Source organism: Squalius cephalus (genome assembly GCF_949319135.1).
Source record: "Squalius cephalus genome assembly, chromosome: 4".
NCBI classification, from domain to species: domain Eukaryota; kingdom Metazoa; phylum Chordata; class Actinopteri; order Cypriniformes; family Leuciscidae; genus Squalius; species Squalius cephalus.
In genome coordinates, this window is record NC_137125.1 from 45,777,271 (window position 1) to 45,795,335 (window position 18,065).

The following is an 18,065-nucleotide window of genomic DNA, read 5'->3' on the forward strand; positions in this document are numbered from 1 at the left end:
CATGATATAGTGAGAATATGGAGCTTACACTCAAGGAGAAAACCTCAGTTTTATTCTTAGGATCAAACTGAACAAAAATATGCCATTTCATGCAGCTGTTGTTATTTTTTATGTCTTCATATAAAGACATCAAAAAATGTTGTACATCAATTAGATTTGTACAACAGTACAACTACTTACATAATATGCATATAAATATCAGTTGTTACTCTCTATCTCCCAGTAGTATGTCTTGGTATGGATGGTATTTAAATGCTTAGTTTTATGATAAATGCTTTGTAGTTTTAAATGTGGCAGGCAAAACATAATGTAATGCAATACAATGATGATTGAGAGATACAAAAACATATTTCTCAATAGCCTGTTGTATAATTTTTCATACTTGTATTTTCTTTAAAAAGATATAAGAATAATGAGAAGAACATTTCTTTCCTATAAATGTTCATCTTGAAATATTGCTAAAGTTATTCTTTTGTTTACTTTATAAGAACATAAAAATAATACTAAAAGATATTTTACTTACTAAAAAAAGTATAAAAGACTGAACAACAGGCTTGATGATGTTCATAATTTAGAAGTCTTGTGTGTATCAAAAGAGTATGTTTTGTACACATCTGGCCAAATGATAGTCATGTTGGATGCACTCTGTTCAGTCTTTATAGGTAATATACATAAGTATTAATGTTTATATGCAGAGCATTTTGGTTCAAATTAGTTTATAGATTAAACGGCTGCCCTGAAATGGTCTACCAGATAAACTAATATGATAGTATAATTCAAGTAGAATGAAAGATATGGCAGAAACAAAATTGTCACTTGTTCGTTTTAGAATTTACACTTTAATATTAGTGCATTGGTCGGCGTCCAGTATCCCCATTTACCCCTCCACGGGTTTACATTTGGTGAATCTGTCTCCCCCTCCTGTCTCGTTCTCTGTTTCTTTCCTCTATTTTCCACTCAGTTTCTCGTGGTTTAAAATGGCGGCGTTGAGCAGCGCCGAGTCCCCACCGCCCGTCTTCAACGGAGACAGCATGAACCGCGATCCGGAGCGGGACCCGGGACTGGACGAGCTGGGCGCGGGGCTCGAACCCGCCTGTCCCGGAGGAGCGGCGATCCCCGAATGTCAACAGGACATTCCCGAGGAGGTACAATGGGGGAGTCAGGGTTGAAGGAGAGCTCGGCTGTAGAGCGGAGCGGGGCTGGATGGAGATGTTCAGGAAACACCGGCTGTAATACGGATCGTGGGGGGATGCAATGCATTGCAGGGGAGAGAGATGATGCACCAATATTTAAGTCGACCAAATCTTATATCGTGCGCTTATGCATTTTCGCAAGGTGCATTTCCGAATGACGCCATTTATAATTCTCTCATTGCAGTTCTCTGAGCCAATGTTTATCAGAAGGCCTGTTCGTGTTTCATTGGCTTTATTTCCCCACCAGACCCCGCTGCAATGCATGCACGCATGCTTCGTATCTCACCTTGCGATGCATCGTATTAATGGGAAACTACAGATGCAACTGGGAATATATTAACTGCTCGCGTGCATTGTTTTATCTCCTTTGTGTCACCAGCTGGCGCGAGTCTGCGTTCGAATGCGTTTACATTTACATTTAAATCTGCAGTGATGTCATTGTGCTCGTGCATGGAGCCCTGCGAACGTTCCATATTCATTTTGTGACCCCGTGTAAATGTAATGCATTATGCTTCTTTCTTCTAAGCTGTCAACTGTCTGTCTGCACAAATCACATATGCTGCTATAAGGGGCCTTTGCTGTTGGATGTACACACTGGGGTATTACTGGGTACATTCTGCTGCTTGCTGGAACATCCAGCTTAAGTTAGTAGCTGTGTTTAGAAACATGCTGGTTATTAGCTAGTTGACCATGTACAATGTTCCAGAAACCACCTTAAGCTGGTGTTACCAGCTGGTAGGTGATTTGTTGGCTGTCTACAAGCTAGAAACCAACTGAAATGTTCCAAACACAGTTCGACTAAGGGCAACATTTCAGCTGGTTTCTGTTTTCTCTAGCTATCTAGAAACCATCTACCATGTGTCAATTCCATGCTACCGACTTAAGATGGATTTTCCAGCAGGGCATCCATTCATTCTGTTTAATTCGGAAAGAAAAAAAAAAAGTTTACACCGTCATGGAACAGGTTACAAATTTGTTTATTCAGGAAACAGCTTCCCTATTTAGCTGGAAGACTAGTTGGATTAAAGAGCAGCTTGTGTAAGTCATCATTGTATGAGTGCTTAGTGGTAATTAGATTAATTTTATTGCTGGCTGCTGTAACAGGGTTATACTGTCCGATTATACACGGGACTTGTCTTGCTTTTTTTTTGGTAATAGTAACTATATTTACTTTAGTATTCCATACTTTTTAGCACTGAATTCGCTCTTAAATGAAAGAGTGGAGCATGTTTTCATCTGATTGAAGAGTCCATAAACCTAGTTAACAGTTTTATTGATGGTCAGGGCCATAACCACGAAGGGTATACCATGCATCTGATCTTCCCAATAAACATTACTTAGATGGGTTATGCGGTGGCAGTTTCTTCAATTTATACACTGAGCTAGAATCTTGAATGTTTGGCTACATACAGTATATGTTGTCAGCTAGTTTTTTGAATGTTGAAGGAATGTTGAAGGAAGAATTCACCCAAAAATGTGTATTTTAAAATTGTCACCTCCAATGGGCTTAACTGTCACAACTGGATCAAATTGAACTTGAGAACCGGATCAATCATTCATTAATGAATCATTCAAATACATAATTTCAATGAATAACAATTTCATTTTCAGTGTGTTCTTTATACAGGGCTATCGTATGGCTTTAGAAGCCTTGGAATATAATATGGTGTTTGTCAATTTGAAAGGTCTGGTTCCTTTCTATGAAATTTTATAGGGGGAAAAAATCTGAGTTGCAGTCTTCAAAAATTCTGCTTCTGTGTTCTACAGAAGAAAGAAATTAATACATGTTTTAAATGAAATAAGGATGTTTTAATATTGATAGAATTTTCATTTTTGGGTGAACTTTCCCTTGTAGAGAAGCCTGCAAGTATTTCATGTATTGAGCTATTTTAAACTGTCTTGGTTATGTTGCATCATGTTGGAAACACAGAGTATATTACCACATGGGGTTTGCTCTAAAAGAAAGGCTTGTAACCAATGTCTGTTTAAGAAACTGTCAGCAATCTTTGACTGCCAGGAGTTGATACTGGCAAGACTACTGAGAAAGTCCCTTGTCACAGGTACCTTTTAGCTATTTCTTGCACTAATTTGACTAGTAGAGCCAGTTTATCCGCACCGTTGATTAGGAATCAAGTGGCAGCTTGACTCTCGGAATGCAGGATTTTTAATCAGAACTAAAGTTAGATGCACTTAAATGTGCTATTTCATGGGGGCGTTGAGGCATTCCAAGTTTCTTGACAGTCTGCTGGAAAATTGCTTCTCAAAATGGTGATCATAATAAAGTTTACTTGTAAAGCTTTGTAGCACTGTCAGATTGTGTTCACTTGGCTGGGACATTTTCCAACAAACTTGGAGTATTTTATGATCCTGCTTGTATTGCTTGGCAAAATTGAAAAATGTTTATTGGCTTTTTAGAACAAGTACTTTGCTTGGATGTTTCCTTGAGCAAATGCTTGCAACCCATTCCAAAATAGACTATAATCATAGTTTAAGTGCATGTCTTAACATTAGATAAAAAAAATGATCTGCCTCAATTGAGTGTATACGTTTTTTGTATACATTTTTAGAATTTATGCAAGTCTTGGTGTTTCCATCCAGCAGTTTTTTTCTTTTTCTTTCTGCGATATCCCAAAATTTGCATACAAATATGTGGATGTTGGAAACATAGCTAACCATGACCTCATGCACACCAATTGTTTTAAAATTGTGCTGTAATTAAATGTATAAAATCTTCAATAACTATAAATTGTAGTTTACTCATCTCCTGACAAATGTCTCGGATGTTTAAAAATATTGACATTAGGATAAGATTTTGCATAAATCGTACATTTACAGTATCAGATCCGATCTGTTAAAGGTGATTTTTTTGTTTTGCTTAGGGACATGAATAAAAATGGCAAAAAAGAAAAAACAGGTTTCCTGAAGATCTCCCCTGCTTCCATTGGTTGGGCACAAGGATAGCCCCGCCCCCAAATGTACACCTTTGGTTGAGCCAGTATTGTTTTGTCAGGTTGTTTGTGATGCTCAAACAAATGGAGTAAAGACCTGTTCACACCAAGGATGATAATGATAAAGATATAGGCCTAGTTTTTCCTTCTAAATGTAAAAAAAGAATAGCAGTCCACACCACAGCTATAATGATAACGGCACAGAGAAACAATATTGTTGCAATCACTTACAGAATTTTTTTTTTCTAGCTGATGAACGATAAAAACATTGACTGCCAATCAGAATCAATCCTGCTTTAAAGAGCTGGGGCATTTAAAGCAGCTGACAAAAACTGCAGCACGCGCTTATCATAAACTGATATTGTGCGTTGGCGTGGACGCTAATATAGCTATTGTTAATAATAATAATATTAATAATTTTTTTGGGACTAAGCACGTTGATGCATTTTGAAGCTGTTTCTTTGCTAGAGCTCACTGTCAGACTCAGTATTTCATTTGCTTCACACCTCAGACTTAATTAATATAGCACATTTACTGTGAGCAGGGCCTGAGACAGCCGTCCAGTGTCAGTTTTTACAGCTTAGTGGAGACAAGCAAGTGATTCTGTGTTTATTAGATTTAGCACAGTCACGAGGTTCTCATTCATCTATGGTGAAGTTCAAATGTATCTGCTCAAACACTTGTCCAATCAGTGGAACCTTTTCATAAAAAGGAAGCTGGGGAATTTTGGTTTGCCTAACTCTCATTTTCTTTGCAGATATGGAACATCAAACAGATGATTAAGTTAACCCAGGAGCACCTAGAAGCCCTTTTAGATAAGTTTGGAGGAGAACACAATCCGCCATCTATATATCTGGAGGTGAGTTGGCCCGACAAAGAGTTGCTGTCATGGGTGTGATGTGAAAGGTGTTTTACTATACCAAGAAAGTTAATGGTGATGTTATAAATGAAGTGACTAGAATTGATACCAGCATCTACAGTTACAATTAACTTTTGGCCTTTGTTCCAAACTCTCGTGAGCAGCCTAAATAGGCAGCATTTTAAGGTATCATAGGCACACTCCCAACACAACGGCTGTTCTAAAAGTTAAGTATATTTAACATGTCTTTGGTCAAATTCTAAGGCAGTATCTGAAGTGTCCATCCCACTCTCCAAATAACTACAACAAGCCTAGTGCAGAAATCTATGCAAGTGTGTGGACAAAGTGGGTGAAATTATTTGAAATAATTCAAATAATTAATATTTCCATATACGATTCCTAATTTTTCCTATTATTGTCATTAGCTTAGCAACATGCTAGTGAAAAACTCTGTTTCTATGAAACGATAGTTGTTGCCTACAAAAAAAAAAAATTGTCACTCCATGACAGTTTAGATTAAAACTAATGAATGAATTCAGAGGAGGAAAAGAACTGATGGAAGTATTTTATTGAAGCAGTAAAATTTTCCCTCTTGTGTGTATGCAATAACAGCAAATGCATAACCTCAGATCTTTATCCTCCAACAGGTTCAAAACATGAGCATTTATGTGAAACGTTCATAAAGTCTTAATGATATATTTCCTCAACGCCACAGGCCTATGAGGAGTACACTAGTAAGCTGGATGCATTACAGCAGCGGGAACAGCAGCTTTTGGAGGCTATTGGAAACGGAACAGAGTTCTGCTCCTCGCCGACACTCACCCTGCTGGATGTGAAGGGACCGGGCGCCCAGAGTGCCCCCATCACCCCAAACACCTTGGCTGTCCTGCAGACCCCCACTGACGCATCACGAGGGAATCCCCGCTCGCCCCAGAAACCCATCGTAAGGGTTTTCCTGCCCAACAAACAGAGGACGGTGGTGAGTTGCTGGATATTATTTGTTGCAGAATACTTGGTACTGTTTTGCTTTTATATGTAACATTTTGAAAAAGTACTTACAAATAAAAGGTTGAAAAATAGACCGTAAACTATATAAATGCTATAATAGTATGTGATTAATATTATACTGGCTTTATGACAGAATATCAGGTAAGGGATCTGAAAAATGGGGTGAGTTACGTCTGTAGTGTTTTGCCCTCAGCTGGATTTGAGAAGTTCTGTCATGTACAGATGTGGTAGGATATTTTGACAATACTTCATGGTAAGGTTTCAGGCAGGGCTTTAAAAATAGGTTTTTGAAAGGAATTTCCACTCCAACCAGATTTTAGAGCGCCGGGAGTCCATGGGAAATTAGCGAATATAGGTGACCCCCTTTATTTTGATTATCTGCTCAGCTTGTCTCTTTTGGCTTAGCAAAGAGAAGCGGCTGTCTGAGTAGGAGCCAAGAAATCAAACGTGCCCAGACGTAGCCACAGTCTCACTGCAAGGAGATAAAAGTTACTTGAGTAAGTGGTTTATGTGTGCGTTTCAGGTTCCAGCTCGTTGTGGGATAACTCTGAGAGACTCCTTAAAGAAGGCTCTGATGATGCGAGGCCTGATCCCAGAATGCTGTGCGGTCTACAGGGTTCAGGATGGGTAATAACTGTTCTAACCATCACTAGTGCAAAAACCAAGGTTTTGTCACACTGCCAGCTATACTTCACATTTAATGTCTGTCCTGCCCACATTAGGGAGAAGAAGCCTATTGGCTGGGACACAGACATTTCCTGGTTGACGGGGGAGGAGCTCCATGTTGAGGTTTTAGAGAATGTGCCACTGACGACCCATAATTTTGTGAGTATGATGAAACTGACCACAAGCTGTGGCTTAAAGGGGACCTATTGTGCCCCTTTTTACAAGATGTAATATCTCTATAAGAGTCTATAAAATACCTCCCAGATAATTTACTATAACATGTCCAATTTGCTCCTTTTTGAGTGTGAGCAAAAACATGCTGTTTTTGTGTGTGTACCTTTAAATGCAAATGAGCTTCCCGCCCCCTTTCCGGAAGAGGCAGGTAATGCTTTGGATACTCTAGCAACAACAACACTGGAGAATCTCACGCAGCCAAAATGTCAGAAATTGAATAGCGGTGTTCAGCCGTATACATTTAAACCGGAGTCGGACACAGATGAAGAGGCTCCGGTAGAAGTTACAACTTTTAGAATGCAACATTAAGTTTCTGAATGGTTATTTGATGAATTTATGTAGTTGATGTCAAGTTAACTTTATTCAACTTGTTGGTTAGCAAGTCTATAAATCTATCATCTATAAATTGTTGTACAGGCGCTCATGTGGGAATTGTAGTATGATGCCTACATAGCCTGAGAGTAAATGCTGCATGGAGATAGAACATGTATTGTTTTGTTTAATTACGGTTATAATTAGTATAATCATCTTTTGCTACATTAGCCATACAGCATGCTAACAAGCACATTAAAAAACGCGATTCGGAAACTTGGTTGGTATTGACCCATCTTTCAGAATCAAATTTTGTGCAAATCCAGCGTTGAACTGACCCTCGTTTGCGAAGCAGTCAGACGTAAAATTATTTGCACAAGCATATCTGACTTTACCTAATTTCTTCGGCACATTTCCTTCATAAATGAAATTCATCCACTGTGTCCTCAGTGCTCAGATGCCGTTGATTTATTGTTGTTGATTTGTACATCCAAAAACAGAACATTTGTAATGTTTATGTGGCGCAGACATTATATCAATAGGTGCTATAGCGAGGATATAAACATGGCAGACTATGTGACTGACGTCACAGTTGGGGGAAATCTGGGACACTGCTTCTGATTTATGGGAATTATATATATATATATATATATATATATATATATATATATATATATATAAAAAGGAGTGGGTAGATTTTTACAATTATAGGCTGGTTGTTTACACACGCTATGGACACACATCAGTGTTTAAACACCAAGTAAAAGTGAATGTTGCATAATAGGTCCCCTTTAAAATAAATCTGAAATGACAGAGAGAAAGTTAGAGCCAACAGTTCACGTTATAGGTGTGGTGATTTCTATTCTTGATTTTACTTTTCTTAAAGAGTTTCTTAAAGACACGTTGACCTCTTTCTCCTCCACCTTGACTAATATATTGTGCTTTGGAAACACCCAGAAGCTTCGTTTTAACTCAGAGGGTTAATTCGGTGATTAAACAGGTGCGAAAGACCTTCTTCACGCTGGCCTTCTGTGACTTTTGCCGGAAGCTGCTGTTTCAGGGCTTCCGCTGCCAGACGTGCGGCTACAAGTTCCACCAGCGCTGCAGCACAGAGGTCCCGCTCATGTGCGTCAACTACGATCAGCTGGAGTGAGTGCTCATGGGAAATTCTTTCACTTCTGCTTTATCCATTAAAGGGTGAAATTTGCTCCACACATAATACACAGTGAAATAAAGCATGTAAATAATTTACTTTAAATTACATTATATTTAAATTAAATATTAAAACAATGTTTTTGCCTAAAGTTTATTTCTCCTATATTAATATTCACTGTATTTGGAATAATTTGCATCTTATATGGTTTTGTGCTGTGGGTAATTAATTATGTATAATATATTTGTACTGTTCTTCTTATTATTTATATTTTTGTTCAGTTTACTGCTGGCATCAAAATTTCTAGTGCACCACCCCATTACCCAGGAGGAGATGTCATCAGAGGGCACGACACCCGTTTCAGAGATGTGCCCCTCCCTCCCTCCATCTGAGTCCACTGGGTAAGAATTTAGTCCACTTCTGTATATATATATGTATATATATATATATATATACAGCGGGGGAAATAAGTATTGAACACGTCATCATTTTTCTCAGTAAATATATTTCCAAAGGTGCTATTGACATGAAATTTTCACCAGATGTTGGTAACAACCCAAGTAAGCCATACATACAAAGAAACAAACAAAAATAAGTTCAGAAATTAAGTTATGTGTAATAATGTGAAATGACACAGGGAAAAAGTATTGAACACATGAAGAAAGGGAGGCGCAAAAAGGCATGGAAAGCCAAGACAACTGCTGAAAACTTACAGTAATTAAAAAGCAATCCAGCCCCCTGTCAGTGGAAATTAATAACAGCTGGTTCAGTCCCAAATGATGGCCTACAAAAAGGTCTCACTGCCAAGGTGTCACACAAGACACATCTCATGATGGGTAAAAGCAAAGAGCTGTCTCAAGACCTTCGCAACCTAATTGTTGCAAAACATAATGATGGCATTGGTTATAGGCGCCATTCTAAGCTTCTGAATGTTCCAGTGAGCACTGTTGGGGCCATAATACGGAAGTGGAAAGACAATAATTTCACCATAAATTTGCCTCGACCAGTGCTCCTCGCAAGATTTCTGATAGAGGAGTGAAAAGAATAATCAGAAGAGAGTCGAGTTTTTACGACAGTGTTGTCAAATATCTATTCCGAAGCTGTAGGGGGAGCTCTATAGAGAAACCTGCGAGCAAAAAGCAAAAGAAATTGCAAAAACTGCATAGCGCCGCTTTAACAGTGAGTTTAATCATGCACTAAGCAAAATTTCATTATGCTCTCCTGTCTTTTTTTCTCCAGGTCTCTTTGCCATCCTTCTGTGTCCCCGTCCAAATCCATCCCTATCCCACAGTCCTTCAGACCTGGAGAGGAGGACCACCGCAACCAGTTTGGCCAGAGGGATCGCTCTTCCTCGGCCCCTAATGTCCATATCAACACCATCGAGCCGGTCAACATTGATGTGAGAACTGGACATTTGAACAGCTGATGAATATATTTTAGACCATGTCTAATATGTATTTTAAATAATTATAATGTAGGTCCCACTTCCTGAATCTAAAAATAGAAAGAGTATAATATAAAAGTGAACTATTTAATAATATTACTAAAGATTAACATTGATCATATTTGATGTGTGCTTTTATTTCCCCCTTAATATTATTTAATAATAAATGAATCTATATTAAGTGTTACAGCTGCCCTCAACCACTGCATCACCTCCATAATGTTTATTATAATCTTGTTTATAAGTCTCTGTTAATATAAATATTTCTTATACCACTAAAAAATGTACAAGGTGAATTTGTGTCAAAAGTTACAATTCCCCCGGACTCCCCTAGTCCCTGCTAATCGGTGTTATTCCTGTACAGGATTTGATCCGTGATCAAGGCTTACCAAGGTCAGATGGAGGTAAGGGCTGTCCGAAACAGAAAACATACACTAAGACGCACTGAATTCAAATGGCTTTCCGTCATCCCATGTCTTTGTGCTATCTTTGTGTCATTGGCCTTAGAAGTTTGGGACAGCTGTTCCATTTCACCGTGCCTGCTATTAAAGCTGAAAAATAGGCCTTTCTCTCCCCTGCCCGCTTTGTGAATTGCTTCTGCCCTTTTCTTTATCAATAGCGGCCTGCTGTAAAGTACTAATTCCTAATCAGTGTTGTTAAAGCCTGCCCCCTGTCCTTTCTGTTTCAAAACATGTCTCAGAACGTTATAAGTAAACATTCGGTCATCACTTACTCACCTTCATGTTGTTCCAAACCCGTGCGACTTTCTTTTTTCTGTGGAACATAAAAGAAGATGTTTAGAAGAATGTTCAAGCTGCTCTTTTCCATAAACCAAATGTAAATTAAAAGCATAAAAAGAAAATCAAACGCATTTGGAATGACACAAGGCGATTAAATGATAACATAATTATCATTTTTTTTATAGACTGTAAACAGGAATAAATAAAAACTGGCTCTGTAATTCACTTGATCATCTCTAAATGAACTCTGAGAGTAGACACAGGATTTTGGGTAGTGGGTGACAGGAAGTGCACCTGAGCTTCAGGGGCCAGTGATCCCGTGTCTGTCTCTCTCCCCCTTGCAGCCCCCTCGCAACACCCAGCCCGCTGCTTGAGGAAGAACCGAACACGGACCTCAAGCCCCCTTCTGTCCTCCCACCCCAATGAAATTGTCTTTGATTTTGAGCCTGAGCCAGTGTTCAGAGGTAGATAGGCCTTTGTGCGTGGCTGTGTCCCACACCTTGTCTCGTCTTTTGCTTGTCTGTCTGTCTTCCACTTGTGTGTTTTGTTGATGTATTTCACTCCTCCTTGTTTGAATTCTCACATTCTCTGACACGCACGCTTTAACTGCGCTTTGATCTCCACTCACTTTTCCGTAACTCAACACACTACAAACTCACTTAGGCACAAATTGTACATACCGTATATCAAATTTAGACATTTTCCTCTCTTCCGGTCAGTTTTGTATATTTTAGTGTGCATGCACATTTCTAGATTTAGATCGCCTTAGCCATTATCTAAAGCTCACTTTTAGTTATCTTTAAACCAAAAATAATTTAATTACACTGTTAAATGTTATCTTTAGCAAATCTCAAAATGTGCATTTCAAACTATACATTATAATTATTTTTATTATTATTATTATTATTTAATTATTTTTTATTTTATTTAGCATTTAATATTTTAATTTATTCACTTTCATTTAGATAAAATAATATTGAAGTTTAATTTGTGCCATTTATTAGTTATTGACCATAACTTGAAAACAATTATCAGCTTATTGCATTGGCCAGTGATTTTATATTTTATTTAAATTGACAAAAAATATTTTTTTTACTAGATTTTTTGCCAAATTTTAATATCAGTGCATCCCTACTTGCAATACTTCAGCGTACATATTTGTGTGAGATATTTTTGGGGATACTTTTAGATTTGGGCTTTTCGGAAAGAGACGGGATGTGGCTCAGGATTTGCTAGTATACTTATATTTGAGGCATACATCGCTCGCAGCCCCGTTTCACACTGCATGAGCTGTGACTTGCCCCTTTCCTCTTTTTCTCTCCCTCATGTGACCACACAAGATTTTATTCCTTTCCTTCTGTCTTCTTCCCCTCTTATTCTGTTTCTCTCTTCTTTGGCTCCCATATTTCCTGCTGAAGTAACTTTGATGTTTCTCGACCTCTTGCGATTCCAGGCTCCACAACAGGCCTGTCGGCCACACCTCCTGCCTCCCTACCTGGTTCCCTGCCCAATGTGAAGGTGTCGAAATCGCCGTGCCAACCGAGGGAGCGGAAGCCATCGTCTTCTTCTGAGGACCGCAATAAAATGGTAAAGATTTTTTTTCTTTTTACCTCACTTGGCACATCCAGGTTTAAGGTCATTTTAATCTATTTTGTCTAATATTTTGCTCTGTAGAAAACTCTAGGTCGACGGGACTCGAGCGATGATTGGGAGATCCCAGAAGGTCAGATCACCCTGGGACAGCGGATAGGATCTGGCTCCTTTGGAACAGTCTACAAGGGGAAGTGGCACGGTGGGTCCTGTGAGAATGTTAACAGCATTTGGACTTCAGATTAATAAGGAATGCACAGATAAGGCTAAATGTGTGTCTTCCTCTTCCTCACAGGTGATGTGGCGGTAAAGATGTTGAATGTCACGGCCCCCACTCCACAGCAGCTACAGGCCTTTAAAAATGAAGTGGGTGTCCTCAGGTAAGATAAGGACTAAAAATACTCATTATTTCACAACAGGGACTGTATCTGTCCAAAATGTAGGTTTCAGGTAGTGGTCAACTGAGATAGTTTTTCTTTGTTTGTTTTAATTACGAATACCATTGCATTATTTTTTATTTTATACATTTCTATTTATTTATTTAATGTTTATTGGAAGAAAATAATCAAACAGGTTTTTAAACTATCCCAATTTTTGGTTACAAGGTTGCAAAAAATCTATTTATTTTAATTTAATAAAATAGTTTAATTAAAATCAACAATTAAATTAAATATAAAATAATAAAAGAAAATGTCATATAATATTAAATTTGACCTAAGATTGCCTATCAACATGAGGGTTAAGCACTTCGTTTTCACTGACCATTGATTTTTATTGAATTAAGAGTTTCCTATCATTCATTAAGCGATGAAACTTGAAACAAAAAAGGAGAATATTATTAAAAGAATTGTGCATTTCATAATCGTAAATGTGTTTTTATACATGTAGGTTTAAGGTGCAGATTAGTATTTGAACAATGACTAAAAAAAATTCAATCATTATTTGTAAACCTTATTATTTGGTCATTAAATGTTAGTCTCGTGTTTTTTGTTCAGCCTATGTGCTACCTAGGATTGTCCAATACCAAAATTTCAGTTGTCGGTACCAATACAAGTAAAATTTCACGGTTCTCTGTACCAATTTCTAGCCTGGGTTTCCCCATGCTGCCTTGAGCGCAGCGCGATTTTATTCACGCTGCTAGGCAGCCTGGATACCATGGACCAGATTTTCCCCTCAAAAAGGGAACCAATCACAGAACGGGGAGGGAGCAAGACGATGACGACGTCTATGCGACACACCGAAGCAGTTTGTTTATATCTATGGATCCAACATGGAATCAGACGCGAAGTTACCTTTCGATGCAGCCTTATAGTGTTCTAAGTAGTTTAGAACGCAAGTTTATTTTGTCTTCTTCCTCGTCGAATTTCTGTCACTCTACATACGTCATCTGGTATAATTGAAATGACTGGCTATGAGCTACGTACAGGCGCATTTGCGCATAGGCGCAATTTCGGTATCATGGCAAAAACACACAAATACGCACAGGAACGTTTGAAAGGAGCCATCTATTGACCCAATACTTGGTACTACTGGTACTTCCGGTAAAATTTAAGTATCGACTTGGTACCAAAGTACCCTAGAGCTGCCAAAACATTGTTCTACCAAAGCTTATTGAAAAATTCTTTATCTCCCACAGGAAAACCCGCCATGTGAATATCCTGCTCTTCATGGGCTACACCACCAAACCCCAGCTGGCTATAGTTACACAGTGGTGTGAAGGCTCGAGTCTCTACCATCACCTGCACATCATCGAGACCAAGTTTGAGATGATCAAGCTGATTGACATTGCCCGCCAGACGGCCCAGGGCATGGAGTGAGTCACTGGATGGATTAGAGAGAAATAAATCACAGATGATCACTATAGCAGTGTAATGTTTAGGAGTCAAGAATCCGTTTAGTCTTCTGGCTTCAATAGAAAGCGTGAAACCTACTGCCATCATGAGACTAAATTGTTGAAGTTTTAATGCATGGATTTAACACTTTTAAATATTTTTTATCCACAGCTATCTGCACGCCAAGTCCATCATCCATAGAGATCTGAAGAGTAACAGTATCCTTTGTAATTAAGGACTGATTTGCTGTAAAATGTCTTATACAAAAAAACAGGTCGCTTTTAATAGGTATATCAACTTTACAGTGATGTCCAAGCCTATGTGCGCGTACATACGCTTCTATATTAGCCTTAACACCACCTCCCTAGATATCTTTTTGCATGAGGATCTAACAGTAAAGATTGGTGATTTCGGTCTGGCTACGGTGAAGTCCCGTTGGAGTGGCTCACACCAGTTTGAGCAGCTTTCTGGCTCTATCTTGTGGATGGTGAGTCAAGGCACTTGTACTAGCTACGAGTATTTCTTTTGCGCCCGCTTTTGCATCTGGACTGACTCATTGGTCTTCTTCAGGCTCCAGAGGTGATCAGACTGCAGGATAAAAACCCATACAGTTTCCAGTCGGATGTCTACGCGTTCGGCATTGTGCTCTATGAGCTCATGTCAGGGGCTCTGCCTTATTCCAACATCAACAACAGAGACCAGGTGAACCTCTTATCAGTGCACTTGTCCCCCCAAATTTTTTGTCTAAATTTGATTAATTACGTAAACATGAGTAGTACTTATGCCTTATCATCAATTTCTAATGTTAATGTACTGTATGTGTAATGTACTAGTAGTAGGGTCTATGACATGAATCAAGTTTGTACTCTGAAGGATTAATGCAAATATCTGAATATTGGAAAATGTAATGAGCATATCTCTCCTATGCAGATTATCTTTATGGTTGGCCGAGGTTACCTTTCCCCTGACCTGAGCAAAGTGCGCAGTAATTGCCCAAAGGCCATGAAGAGACTTATGGCAGATTGTTTGAAGAAAAAGCGAGAGGAGAGACCTCTTTTCCCTCAGGTAATGTTGTGAAACTTCTGCTTTCTCCAATTTGCCTGCCATCTGTCAAGGCCATTTTTAAGTATGTTGCCACAAGATGGCATCAGAGTGTCATTAACAGAATGCAACAGAATATATTTGCAGCTTTGAATTTAATATATTTAGAATTTTCTTTAATCAGTCATTTATATTTTAAGTACATTTTACCAATTCCAAACCACATCAATCTTGATTACTACTTTTAATTGTGTATATAATCCTTTATAAGTGATAAATAATTGTTAACAAGGGCTGGAAGTGTAAAAATGCCTTATTCAGATAGTCATAATTAAATGGCCATGAGAAGGATGCAATACTATAGAAATTGTGAAACTAAGTGTTGACCATTGGGCAAGAAATGGTCACTCTGGGTCAGCATATATATATATATATATATATATATATATATATATATATATATATATATATATATATATATATATATATATATAATTTCTTTATATATTTTTATTTAGTTATTTTATCTTATGTATATATCATCTATTTATGGCAGATCCTGGCCTCCATTGAGTTATTGGCACACTCTCTGCCCAAGATCCACCGCAGCGCTTCTGAACCGTCCCTTAACCGCGCTGGCTTCCAGACAGAGGACTTCAGCCTGTACACCTGCGCTTCCCCCAAGACACCCATTCAGGCTGGTGGCTATGGCAAGTACAAATAGACAAACATTGTTGAACTTTTTGACTTGTATTGCATTAATTAGTATGAAAACTGATACAAATCTGTCCTTGTGTCCCCTTTTAGGTGAATTCACAGCGTTTAAATAGTGCTGCAAATCCTACAACTCCATCCCTTGTCAGTTTTTACGACGTCTTGTGTTCCTACGGTGGGTTCATCCATAACACAGAAAAGGACTAGTTTTCAAAGAATGTGCTGTTTTTCTTCCTCTTTACCCGAAGAGCTACAGCCTCAATGGAATTGCTTTAAAATAAAAAAGATCTCTGCAGGGTGTCATTGCTGAATTTACAAAAATGTCATAAACATCACTTAGGACAACTCGATAATGCAGCGTACAACAAAAAACAACTGGCGCGAGACACCAATGCCTGGTCACTGAAAAAAAAAGGCATAGATTGTGAAGGGGGATAAAAATCTTTTCCCCAAGAAGGATGAATGGGGTTGGGATGAATTATATTGGAGCACAAGCCCTGCCTTCACTCCGCCCCTGGAGGGGAAGAACACACAGCATTGGCCAATCAGAAAACAGGGTCCATATTTGGACTAGTGGCATGGAATGATGGAAAAATTGGCATAAGAGCAAGGACGTCAAGTTGCCGTTGTGGAGAGGTGCTGGATATCAGGAGATAACTTGAATGATATTTAGAAACGTTTCTTTCTCTTGCGACGAGTTTGTTGCGTATAATGTTGCCTGTGGCTGGAGTTGCTAATAATAAAAAAAAATTCTACAGGGTCATACGTTGTAGATAAACAGACCCAGTATTTTTTTTTTGTTTTTGTTTTTTTGTTACAGGCAGTTTGTGAGGTAGGGTAAATGAAGCAACCATTGAAAAGACCTCTTTTTTTATAAATATATTCTAAAATATTCTGTAGGTTCTTTGCTTTTAATTTTTTGTCAAGGCAAACTCTAGTATCTTTTATTTTACATGTCACATCCCCATGAATGCCCCACGCAAAGAAGCCTGGGTAAATGTTTTTAGACTCTTTTGGTTCGCCACAAATTCCATCAGACATTTCCGAGGTGGGCAAAATCAAAGCTGTTTCTGTGCTTCTAGAGAATGTGATTTATTTAGTTTTATTTTGTTTTGCCACTTTATAGTTGCTGACGTCATGTTTCTGAATAAGTCAAAAGTCATATTTGAAGTTTCTTGTAGAAAAAACCCACTGTATAAAGCAAACACGAAGCCTTGTTTCAGATGTGGGTGTATTTCAGATGTATTTCTGTACTTTTCACTACAAATTTATGCTTAACTGTTGTTATTAGAAGCCATTCCTTTGAGGCCATAATGGTTAACTGATGTTTTTTTTTTTGTTTTTTTTGATATTTCATTCATCCACAAGTCATGTGACTCTTTGGACCTTGCACCGCTGGATTCATTCCAAAATGTTTGTTCACGGGTATAGGTTTTTTTTTTTTTAAGTTGTTTTCATATAGTTTTTCTTGTGTTATAGACAGGCAGGCCTGCAAAGTTACATTAATTTATATTGCTTTAATTTTATTACTTTTTGTTCGGTGTTGTTTCAAACTCTGGGAGAGGTGTGTGTGTGTGTGTGTGTGTATATATATATATATATATATATATATATATATATATATATATATATATATATATATATATATATACACACATTTATTTTCTCTCACCCATTCTGTGATTTGCTGAAATGGACATTAAGCAGTGTGTCTGTGCACTTTGTATAAATGACTGATGCAGATAAGCAATTTTGCCTTTTTAAAGACTTATTATATTTTGTCATATGAAGAGGTTAAAGCATGGTTACTGGATTGCAAAATGAATGAAATTGATTTCAAAAGCAGGCAGGGCCATAGGACACTAAAAACCAAAGCTTAAACCAACCTTCTATCATCATCTGTGTCCACCTTTGCCATTGACAGAGAACGGTTATCTGGATCTTCGACCAAATCGATTCACCCTATGATTCAAACTGGCTTCCTCTGTTCCTGCTCGCAAAGTGCGACAAAGCGGCGGCTCTTCGTTTCACGTTGGTCCAAAGACTTCTGCGTCAACCCTCTAGCATAGCTTTGGGCTGTAGTGACACTAGCACTGTGTAGCCCTGAAGTTCACCTAGACACTGTGGACGGTGGAAGTGCCCTCGTAGGAATGCTTTTCATTATTTCGGCCTCTTCGTATTGAAAAAAAAGTGGCTCCACCTCCTTTTTTTTTTCTTGTACGAAATGACGCATTTTCGCTTTCGGCTCCACAAAATGCTTGATGTTGCACATATAACTGAGGCTCTGCGCTTGGTTCACCACTCGTGCTCTGTTACAAAAGCGAGGACACG

The 18,065-nt window shown here is 38.3% G+C and overlaps 1 protein-coding gene across 2 annotated transcripts; it reads left to right on the forward strand.

Annotated features, from left to right (window-relative positions):
* The first annotated feature begins 937 nt into the window (after window positions 1-937).
* braf (B-Raf proto-oncogene, serine/threonine kinase) lies at window positions 938-16,522 on the forward strand. Of its 2 annotated transcripts, XM_079869469.1 has the most exons (20): window positions 959-1,145; window positions 4,899-5,000; window positions 5,716-5,979; window positions 6,532-6,635; window positions 6,731-6,833; window positions 8,221-8,369; window positions 8,655-8,774; window positions 9,613-9,772; window positions 10,182-10,221; window positions 10,902-11,021; window positions 12,011-12,144; window positions 12,232-12,349; window positions 12,443-12,527; window positions 13,784-13,960; window positions 14,151-14,197; window positions 14,348-14,466; window positions 14,550-14,681; window positions 14,910-15,044; window positions 15,577-15,730; window positions 15,828-16,522. In XM_079869469.1, the coding sequence occupies exons 1-20, from the start codon at window positions 978-980 to the stop codon at window positions 15,848-15,850; spliced, it is 2,454 nt and encodes an 817-aa protein (XP_079725595.1). In that variant the 5' UTR covers window positions 959-977; the 3' UTR covers window positions 15,851-16,522. The 2 variants fall into 2 exon arrangements, with proteins under 2 accessions (XP_079725594.1, XP_079725595.1); XM_079869468.1 differs by lacking the exon at window positions 10,902-11,021 and having other exon boundaries at window positions 938-1,145; window positions 15,828-16,521.
* Window positions 16,523-18,065: the final 1,543 nt, after the last annotated feature.

Coding starts and splice junctions, on each gene's coding strand:
- braf (XM_079869469.1), top strand. CDS start 978: ATGGCGGCGTTGAGCAGCGCCGAGTCCCCACCGCCCGTCTTCAACGGA. Junction 8,775..9,612: donor CCTCCATCTGAGTCCACTGG/GTAAGAATTTAG, acceptor TTTTTTCTCCAG/GTCTCTTTGCCATCCTTCTG. Junction 15,731..15,827: donor CATTCAGGCTGGTGGCTATG/GCAAGTACAAAT, acceptor GTCCCCTTTTAG/GTGAATTCACAGCGTTTAAA.